Raw genomic sequence first — 11,080 nt, forward strand, 5'->3', positions numbered from 1 at the left:
TGATGTTTTCACATGCCTGTGCTAAATGAAAGTATTTTCTTTTCTTCTGATTCTTTTACGTGTTGACTAACCTCTACTTTTTAAGTTGATATAGATTCAGACCTATCCATCCCTTCTATTGCATTATAACTCTCCACTGAGTTGTTAGAAAATTAGAGATTAGTAGAAGGGACTACACTCATTGAACTGTGTGCTCTTGGTCAGCATAATGCTGTGGGTTGCCCATGGGAGAAAGGTGGGCATTCCTGTGGAAAGGCAAAGCATGTTCACTACGTTCTCATGATGACAAGCAAAGAATAAGCCTTTGAAGATGCTTTTATTTTCTTAAAAAAATATGTGAGTGGAAAATTAACTATAAGGAAGGAAAAATACTGTGTACTTTCCTTAGTCTAACTTAAAAATATAAAACAAGACAGATTTCTCCTTCAATAAGATCCTTAGCACATCAGTGGGACCGGGTTTATACTTAGAGGAGGTCTGCATTCAACAGACTTACACATTGCTGTTACATACAGTTCAGGGAGGTAAGAAGAGCCTCTGAGAGCCGGGGACGCCGGCACAAGCCAAAGACTTTGATGGGGACTAGCACCATGTGAACAAAGCATTTTCTTACAGTGTACCCCAAGGTAACCCTAAGTCTATTTTCTGCTTATTTACAGGGAGCATGACAAGGATCCAGAGAGTTTCTTCAAGGTATTAATGCATCTAAAAGACTTACAATTCAATTTCCACGTCTCTGTCCTAGGAGAAACTTTTACAGATATACCAGGTACCTGTTTCCATTTTCTACTGTTTGTTTTGCTTTGTTTATTTATAAAGACATGAGCTTGTCAACTTAAGTATTAATTTCTTCTTTGTTAGAATAGTCAGGATGAGCACTGTTAACCAAGATTATACAACAGCACTAAAGTCAGATTCAATTAAAAAAAAATACTTAAGTAAGCATTCTTTGATTTAAGTTGAGAAGGGGCAGTCATCTCTTTTATCAAATATAGTTTATACAGTGTAATTTTATGTAAACAAAAATATATTGCTTTGGGCATCTTAACACTTACAGAAATTAGAAATTTATAATTGGATGTACAACCTCTCACCTCTGGGGTCACTAGTTTGCATCCTGCTCATGTTGGCAATGGCCAAACTACATTACCATCTGTTAGGTGGCCTGCATAAAGCATTTGGACATCTAACTTATAGTGTGGGTTGGGCCTTAGCCCGTATCATTTCATTCATTGGTCTGTGCCTCCGTATTGAAATAAAGACAAGTTAAGGTGGCAGCTGTCAGTAGTGTTTCCTCTCATTCTTTATGCTAACTGTGCCTTTTCAAGGTTATTTCCTTTATCTTGTTCCCTAGTGTGGCATGTTGGGGTCAGTAAAATGAAGAAGTTAACAGCTCTCTTAATTGTGTGTGTGTATGTGTTTACAGTCTGGGTATTATTTATTTGTTCACTTTACATCCCAATTGTCTTCCCCTTCCTCCTCTCTTCCCAGTCCTGCCTTCCCTCCTTCTTCCCCCATCCTCTTCCCCCTGCTCCTCAGAAAATGGGAGCCATTTCCCACCAGTCCACCCCAGCACATCAAGGCCCACCATGACTGAGCTCATCCTCTTCCCCTGTAGCCTGGTGAGGCCACCCCACGGGGTATAGGGGGTAGGGTGATGAAAAAGCAGCTAACAGAGTCCATGTCAGAGACAAGCCCTGCTCCCCATACTAGAGGACCCACATGAATCCTGAGCTACCCATCAGCTACATCTGTGTAGGGGCCTAGGTCCAGTCCGTGCATGGTCCTTGGTTGGTGCTTCAGTCTCAGCAACCCCCTCTGGGTCCTGGTTAGTTGGCTCTGTTGGTCTTATGGAGTGCCTATCACTCCAGGTCCTTCTATCCTCCCCTAACTTGCCCACAAAACTTCCTATGCTTCGTCCAATGTTTGGCTGTGGGTCTCAGCATCTGTTTCAATCTGCTGTTGGATGGAGCCTCTTAGAGGACAGCTATGCTAGGCTCCTGTCTATGGCATAGCAGAGTATCATTAATAGTGTCAGGGGTTGGCTGTCGCCCATGGGGTGGGTCTCAGGTTGGGCCAGGCATTGTTTTAAAGCAAGCAACAACAAAGGTTCAGACCTGGCCTTGCTAGACATATCTTGCTGTGGTGTGTTATCACACCAAAAGGCTGCCCAGCATGCACATTCCTTTAGAAAGTGTTCCTGACTGTGGCTCGGTGCCTGGAACTGTAACCAGCCTGCCCTCGGTAGCCTTCTCTCATGGCTTGCTTTCAGCCTTCTACAGTGTATGCACTGGACCTTTCTCCAGCCCCCTTAGGTACCAAGCTTCTGCAGACCTCATCTGCCTGTTGATTTCTATTTTGTCCTTTCAATCTCAGCTCTGGGGCATTTTCATGAAACTTTCACATGTTCTCCTAACACACTGCATCCTTCATGGTGCCTCATATTATTTTTCACCATTCACTACATGTACATAATTTCTACAATTTAGAATGAAAGTTACATAAGGGCTAGAGACTTGACCTGTCTTGTTCATTATTGTCATCTGAAACACTGACCACTGGAGTACTGGAGGTCAGTAAATACTTATTAAATAGGTAAGCAAAAGTAATGCATGTTCCCTCCCAACAAGGAGTTTATAGCTGTGTTAAGGAGAGAGCACTTGTGTGTAAACACAGAAAACAGAGAGGAGACCAAACTGGTATAGTTATGTCTGAGTAATGACACATGGCGCTTACAGAATTAGTAGTGAACTAGTATATTAATAGCCAAAGCTATTCAAATAGCCAGAAACGAAAGATTGATAAAACTGTTCCAAAGGAAAAGCACACCTAAGCAAACATTTTAGAAACTGTGTTTAAAGGAAGCTAATTCCAATGAGAAATGCTGTGGCATTGCTAATGTGCATGGCATTGAGGGAATTTTTCATGCAGACCTTGGTAAGCTCTTTTGCCTAATACATACAAGGGACTGTCAAGATAGGGAGAGTATTGATCAAGTAAATGAGATACAATGTGGCAGAATCAGTATAAGCGTCTCTGTTAGTGACCCCAGAGTTCATCTGTAGCAGGGGCAGAAAGTTTAGTGAGGGCACTATATGAGAGAAGAAAGCAGAAAAGAATTTGGTAGGTGGGTTGATTGTACAGAAAGAAGGAAAGAAAACATTTGCTGACTTTCCTAGTTGGTGGGTTCAGTTTGCCTGTGCCAACACTAAGTGCTTGTGGGTGGACTGGCAGAGGAGATTAGAGGAAATGCCTGAGAGGTGCCTGAGCCAGCATCACCGCAGTGTGCTCTCAGCCACCTCTAGGAAGCAGGCTAGATTTTTACTTAAAGTAGCATATTCTTGGGTACTTTGGGATCTCTACTCATCCTTAGAGCTATGTGGCATTGCTTCCACTTTCAGCTGGGCCTCCTGTATGTCTCAGCCACCGGGCCATGTGTCATTTCAAATGCGAATCAGTCCTTCAAGGCCACCATGCTTCCGCTTGCGTATCAGGGAATTGCAAGTGTTGGAGGAGTGAATGGTGCTCCTGTTTGCTTTCCAGGTTGTTCCTTTTGAAGGCCATGTAGCCTTTATTCCAAAACTTCCTAACAAGCCGTTCTGTGTAGCTTCAGTCATTCTTGCCTCCCGTCTGGGTTATCTAACAAAACTTGTGTGGTAGTTACTATATCCCAAGGCATTATTCTGAGCCACTTGCAAGTATTAGTTAACGCCCTGTGGACTCCTGCTCAGGGTCGTTTCCACGTTTTCCCCTTTTGGAGAACCTGAGGAATAAAGAAACAGGTAAGGTCATACAACTAAATGAAGCAGTAGCTGTATGCTGTTCAGAGTTTTGTGTACTTGCTGTCTGACTCAACATTGCCTAAATTAAGGCATTAATTTTTCCCTAACTCACCATCTAACAAACCTCCCCTCTAAGCGCTCATAAGTAGTATATTATTAATAACCACCTACTACTTGATAGGTAGTGATATTCTGAGTGTCCATAACTTTCAGAAACTGTCTATATGTAACATTCAGATGGATGGATGGAGTTGAGGTTATAGGAACAGTAGGTGGTTGTTCCCCAAGTTGATTTTGTAGCAGCCAGGTGGTCTCCTGCATGCTCTCGTAATCCTAGTGGTCAGTTGGCCGGGGGAAGAGGATATCACCTTCAAGTCTGCCTGGGCTGCACAGCAGGACTATGTCTCCAACCCCCACACTATTCCCTTTCTCTCCACAAAACACATAGGAGAAAATAGCATTGCTAACTGAAGACACGGTTAGCAACAGTAGATTTCTCTCCAATTTTTAAAGAAAATTTATATTGTACAATGCTGTGTGGTTTCACTACTATTGGTTATTTTCAAGCCAAAAACCTCATTTTATAATAATCATTTTTCTGGAAAGTGTCACAAAATTAAGACAGGTTATTATGTTTTATAGCCCTGTGACTCGTAACTCTTTTGTATCCTTTTTAAATTTTTGTTGTTTTTGCAAAAGAAGAGAAAGCACAGAGATACTTGGTGACTTAGCAACCTTCCATGTGTGCACTAGACAGTGTACACAAGGAAATAGCCAGGCCAGGAACAGAGCAGGTCAGCGTCCCTGTCCCTCAGCATTGCTACAGTTTTGAACTCACGCGCTCTGAGAATCCCCTCTGTGCCAATCACCACAAGTCATACAGGACGATTGATCAAGTAGAACGCATGGTCTATCGCATGGAGCAGAACATGGTTTGCTGCTTTATTGATCACTTCCTGGAACACTGCTTTCAGTGCTAGATTGAACATTTCCTGATCATTCAGCATGCACAATGTTCTGTGCCCTTCCTCCATTGGTTGACTTAGTCTTCACAATAAACCCTACAAGTCAGGCAGTGTTGGGATTGCTACTTATGAGAAAAGTAAGATCATAAAGAAGTTCAGAAAACCATGATCTAAACTTTATGCAGTCTCCATGGCCACTGCATAGCCTGTGTGTTTCCCATGGCAACCTATAGACCTCTTTCCATTTTATAGGGACGATGACAGAAGGCGTGGTTGTAGATTAGCCTGAGCACTCCTGTAAAGCAGTTCCATGTTCTTTGATAATCCTTTTGCAAATGGAAAGCTATTTTTAAAAAGTTTTCAAATTTATGTCTTAAATATATTTCACCCCTTAGATATTAAAGTGTCCTTCCTCATCATAAGAAAATTATCAAAAGAAATATGAACTAAAAAATATTCCACATAATATTTGGCATCTATATTCTCTAAGTATTACTGGAATGATCAATGGGTCTGTCATATTGGAATAGTAAAATTTCAGTATCTTACCAGGGTTAGAGAAAAATACTTTGAAACAAAATCCTAAAGAATTAAGGGATGAAAAAAGATGGATTTTCAGTACACAATAACACTACGCACCACAAGTTCTGAGTAGTTTGATACTGTGTTTTCTGTTTCAGCAGAAGTAGCCTTGATTTAATATAACTTTGGAAGTTCTTCTCAACTCTCAGCTCTTAGATTAGAATAATCTAGGCTACACTAAGGTGTACAAAACCTTAAAATTGCAGTGGCTTAAAGACATAAAATGTATGTCTTGTCCACACCATGTGTTTATGCAGCTGAGTGGGCATGCACTGCTTGTGACAGTCAGTGAGGACCCTCGCTGATAAAGAGACACTAGCCATCATCCTAAGCATCCCCAGATCCATGAAGAACTAGAAAACTCACTCCCTGTGTCACCAAGCATCTGCAGTGGCTTGGAAATAGCATTCCGTTCACTGGCCAGAACCTCAAGGCACTGTCCACTCATAATGAAAGCCAGCCCTAGTCTCTATCAAAAACAAGAAAACAGAAATAATTTGATGAACTGCAATGTGGGCCAGCAGAGCTCCTTAATCTACACCGTGATCTATAGCTCCTCAGAGAAAAAGCCATGCCTCTCCAGGTTTCCACCTCATCTGGGTAAGTCTAGCCCAGTTGATACAGTTTACAAATGTGTAGGCATTGCCTGCAGCCTTTGTGTGAGGAGCAACCTGATGACTCCTGAAGATACATCTGGTAACTCATATTCTTTAAGAGGGAACCACTATGAAGTAGAGGTTCTCTGTGAAATAGGGAAATTCTTTTAGGGGTTTTGGCATTTTACAAAGCTTGTATAAATTGTCAATGAGGAGTGATTTCCCTCCATCCCTGGAGATATTTGGCAACATGCACAACTGTTGGGCAGGGGGTTAGGTCCTGCCAAATAGGACACCAGTTATTCTGCCACCATACTAGAAAATGCAGGTCAACTTAATGACATCAGCATATACAACCTAGAAAAATACCAGCAGCACCATGACTGAAAAGGTATAATAGCAGAAATTTAAAACAAAACAGGATAGAATTGGGTCCTATAGCTTTCCACTTGGACATCAGCTAACTCAGCTGTGCAGTTAAAAAGGCCATGAGAAAGGAAAACAATAAAGCCACCTATTCTATTTCAATGAATTTTTATGAAGACTTCCATAGTAGTAGGTAATTTGGAGCAAAGTGCTAAAGTAGTGTGCAATTTTTACTATAAGACTCAGGGACTTCTCTTCAGAGTTTGTCTATGGAATGAGTTTCTGAAATACTTTTTGGGTCCAAAGAAGACATTGAGTGTGCTGTATCTCAAAAGTTCATTTTTATTCAGGCAATTAAAAGGCCGTTCTGCTCCATAAACCATCTGTATCTAGTTTTGTGTTTAAAAGGAACTAAAAAGCCTAGGAACTCTTCAATGCACATGTTTGAGTGTTGGCCAGTTCTCATGACAAGGTCACATTGTTAGCCCTTGAGATGCTTTTTTTTTTAAAGTAAATGTTTTAGATATCAAGTCAATGGAATGTGTTTGTATACTTCATAATTTCCCACAAATGGTAATTCTAAACAAAATATTCTTTTGTATAAGCAGCCAAGGCCTTATGTAAGATTGTTCTTCCTTATTACAGATATGATACTCTTTCTCCAAAGAAGTTTTAGCTGAGACATTGAGGCAGCCAAGAAGGTCAGAAGAAAACTAAAAACCTGAGGCATGGTTTTGGCACACAGAATCCATTCTGGTTCCCCTGTAATTTAGGTCAAGAGTGGTGTGTGGAAAGCTTCTGGGTAGCGCCGGGCCTGGCAGTGGAGACTGCTGTGATCTTGTCGTGGTCCTGGTTCATAGCTCCGAAGTGAAATGCTTGATAATCCTGTGGCAATTTCCTCCCCTTCCACCTCCTTTTCCCCTCAACTCCCAGCTATGGTCTCATTTTCAGCAGTGTGACTATACCAAAGAGAACTATACCACTTCTAGGAAGGTTCTAGATACATAAATAAAGCACATTAATGCAAAATTTCTACATTTTTCTGCAAATCAAGCCCAGTACAAAACAATCTATTAATTGATTAATATTGAAGCATAAGATCATGTGTGATAGGAAATAAATTCCACCAGTAAGACAAGACTGAACGAACTCTGCTATGTCAAGAACGTTCCTAATGTCAATCCTCTTTCTGGGTAGTCATTATTTATTCCCTGGACAAGAAGGTGTTTACAATTGCCTCTTATATTCATGTTATATATTATAAATACCAAGAGAAGAAAATTCCCTCTAGGATCTCACTGTCTAATTTGAAAGAAAAGTTTCTATATTTATATTTTGTTATAGCATGTCCTTGTTTATAACTATTTCATAATTTGGGTCATATTGCTTATAAACAACCTTTTGAGGTAATCTAATATATTGAGATCCCTAAGAATAGTGGGATACAGTGACATATTAACTCCATTTTAAATGCACAGGTGTAAAAGAAAACCTCAGTCCATGAGACTACTCTTACATGGCTCCCAGAAAGGAACATGTGAGTAGGTCTGTTTCCCAGGAATCTGAAACCCAGATTGAGTGGAATTATTGCCAGTTATGGTGAAATGAAGGAGACCAGCCACCATGGCAAAAATAAGGAACACTAAAGAAATGAAAATGAATTTACTCCTGAGATGAAAAATAAATGCTATGTATATGTTTCATAGCAGAAATAGTAGTATATCTTAAGATAATTTATAAGCTCAGCAGAGACCAAATAGGGAACCACCACATTACTTTATATGTCCTCACAGAGCTGCTGCAAATTTTTTAAAAAGTAAATAAATGAAAGAGCAGAATGTCAAAGCTACCAAGCTCAGAGAAATTATGATGGACAACCTGTCCTGTCAGGCTCAGAACATTTATGAAATGACAGCTTTTAAAGATCACTTTACAGATTCACACATATGAGAGTAGAATAGTAGGAAGAAGTAGGTAATTCAGAAACAAGCTGCTATGTCTATATACTTAATATCTGGTAAGTAGAGAGACAGTCTAATAACCTACTGATTCCAGTTCAAAGCCTGATGGCCAGAAACTGGTTAGTAAGTCAATAACTTCATGAAGCAAAACTAGAAAAAGAAACTGTACATCATGTTTTAAATATTTGAGCTTCAACACTTACATGAGTATATATGAGCATATAGTAAATTAAATGCGTTCTATGTCATAAAGATGAAAGCTTATGATGGCAGAAGCACATGATGACAGGCATACTGACTCCCGGACCTTCCTCTGTGCCTCACTAGGCTGGTTGTTACACTGCCAATTCATCTATCCCAGCAGCCCTCGGGAGGTCCAAATACTTTCTTCTGTACAAGTGAGAAGCTAAGGCTCCACTTAAGTATCTGGCCCAAAGTCATGTAGCTGATAAGCAATAGAGGTGATGATATGAGAAGAAATAAATACTACATCCAAATTTAAAGGGAAACCTATAATTTTGCCAGTAATAAAATAAAGGTAAATGAAGATTTATGAGCAAGCAGTTTTATTCACAAAGCAGTGAAAGCAAGAGCACATCATAACTAAGACCAACCATCTTGTGGGGTAACATCTGCATTTAGGATGAGGACAGCATAAATAATTTTCCTGAGCCATGCAGATTAATATACTTTTATTTTTCATGCTAATTTCACATTGCAAATTGCATCCAGTAGTTTCCAAGGTAGAGGAATACCTGACCAAAGTTTTCCTAGCCTCATTCCCTTCTCTCACCTGCCCATTGCTAACAGAACACTGGGGTCCTGGTTATCCTTGATCTACACCTCACCTGCTATTTCTGGCAGTCTTGCTCCTGTTTTCTGAAACCTTGGCTTCTACAAAGGACTCACATTAGTCTCCCAGCTCAGCTTATCTACCTAGTGTCAATGTTCTTCCTAACCCTATACCACCCAAGGACAGAGTTGGAGTACTGCAATAGTAATAATAATATAGCTTACAGAGTTTCTGTAGGATGAACTTCAATTTTGTTTATAGCAAGGGAGCTTCCTCACAATCCCACCCTAGCTTAGTGTCTTACGAATTCCCATTCTTTTTTGTCATTTTCTGAATGTATCTGTTCATTTATCCACTCCCTTGTTTTGTGTTATTCACTGCTTAAATTCCTCTGTTCCTTTCCTCGCAGACACATATAACGCTTTCTTCCCCTGACAAAATCCCAGGTGCACTGAAGTCCCTCTCCTCCTCACCTCCATTGTGCTTTCCATGCTGATCCCTTCCCTTGTCAACCTCGTGCCACACTCACTAGGATCATTGGATATTTGGCTGCTGAGTGGGGCCGTGGCAGAGCTCCCCAGAAGACAGTGTCTAGGGTTTTAGTACCATTTCAGGATGGGCTACACAGAGGAGTCAGGGTACTCCACACTTCAAACCCCCTGATGAGGGTGGAGGTTCTGTTCAGTGGCTGAGCAGCTGCTTTCTCAGAAAATCCTCGTTAATTGCATCTACCCTTCCCTTCTAAATGCTGAAGACCTCCTCAGTGCAAAGTAACGTAGCAACTCACTCTCAGTTCTCAGGGCAGCGTCCTGTGAGAGTCTGTGATGCTGCTGTGGTCACTCCCAGGCGTGCTGTGCCTTGGCTTATTACCTTCTGTCCCTGCAGCTTCTCTGAGTGGGATATGTCTAATTCCTGCTAGAACCAGAAAACTCAGAGTGAGTCTCAAGACAAGATAATTTTCCATCCTACCAGGGGGAAGACCATGAAGATAATATGTTCCAGAATATAACTCCCAAAACATCTTGCAAGAAATTGTTCTCAGAAGTTATAACTGTGTGAACATCACTGAAAAAAATATGTTTTCATTTTCATAAAATGGTCTCAAAGTTTGTGGGAAGTTGGGCTGGAGAGATGGCTCAGTGGTTAAGAGTGCTGACTCCTCTTCTGGAGGCCCTGAGTTCAATTCCCAGCAACCACATGGTGGCTCACAACCATCTATAATGTGATTTTATGCCCTATTCTGGCCTGCAGGTGTACATGCAGAGTGCTGTATACATAATAATAAATAAATAAATCTTTTTTAAAAAGATTTGTGGGAAGTGTACATTTGAAAAAGATACATAGAAACTAGTTAATGAATAGAAAAGATCATCAAGACATTAATAGACAAATAGGAATTAGAAACAGACCTAAGTAAAAGCTTGTAACGGTATCCCTGCTTAGATGTACTAAAACGTAGAGATAGAGCATCTCTGTAGACAGGAGAGCTGAGAATGTCACCCACTCAGTGCTTTGGCAGTTCACATTTGGCTTCCTGCACTTGTATGTTGTCATGATTTGGATGTCATGATGTGGTCACAGGAATATTTTCTATGAGACCAGAGGAAGGCCAGTGTGCTTCAGCCTGACTGTTTGCCGCTGTGCCTCTCAGAGCGCAGCACTCTGAGGACTGTGTATCTGGATCCACGTAGTGAGTTCTTCCAGCTCTGTTTTCCCTGGCCTATGCTGTTTTATTTGCAAATGGAGCGCATTGACTCTCTGCTGCCATAAAATAAACAGGAGCAGAAGCTGGGAAGATTAGCTTTCCAGTTCTGGCCACTCATTAGCTGGGTCACCCCATCTAGCTTCGTTTTGCTCATCTATAATACAAGCTCTTCAAAAGGAGTTGGAGCTAAGAGGTACTTTGGAGACCAGGGCTTCTCAACTTCAAATGGGGTTCACATTCAAGTTGTATTAGGAAAACAATTACAATCTTAATTATACTTTTTCAAAACTTCCCCTATTTTTCTGATAGCTACCACTGTCCCCACCAAGT

General features: G+C 40.8%; 1 protein-coding gene across 2 annotated transcripts in view; it reads left to right on the plus strand.

Moving 5' to 3' along the window:
• Gtdc1 (glycosyltransferase like domain containing 1) overlaps positions 1–11,080 on the plus strand; it is a 299,932-nt gene that overhangs the window by 274,446 nt on the left and 14,406 nt on the right. For both annotated transcript variants that reach the window (XM_051166637.1, XM_051166638.1), the window contains exon 6: positions 660–769. In XM_051166637.1, the coding sequence (XP_051022594.1) occupies positions 660–769 (110 nt within the window). The remainder of the gene's footprint in view (positions 1–659; positions 770–11,080) is intronic.

The sequence above is a fragment of the Acomys russatus genome, chromosome 24 (genome assembly GCF_903995435.1).
Source record: "Acomys russatus chromosome 24, mAcoRus1.1, whole genome shotgun sequence".
NCBI lineage: Eukaryota > Metazoa > Chordata > Mammalia > Rodentia > Muridae > Acomys > Acomys russatus.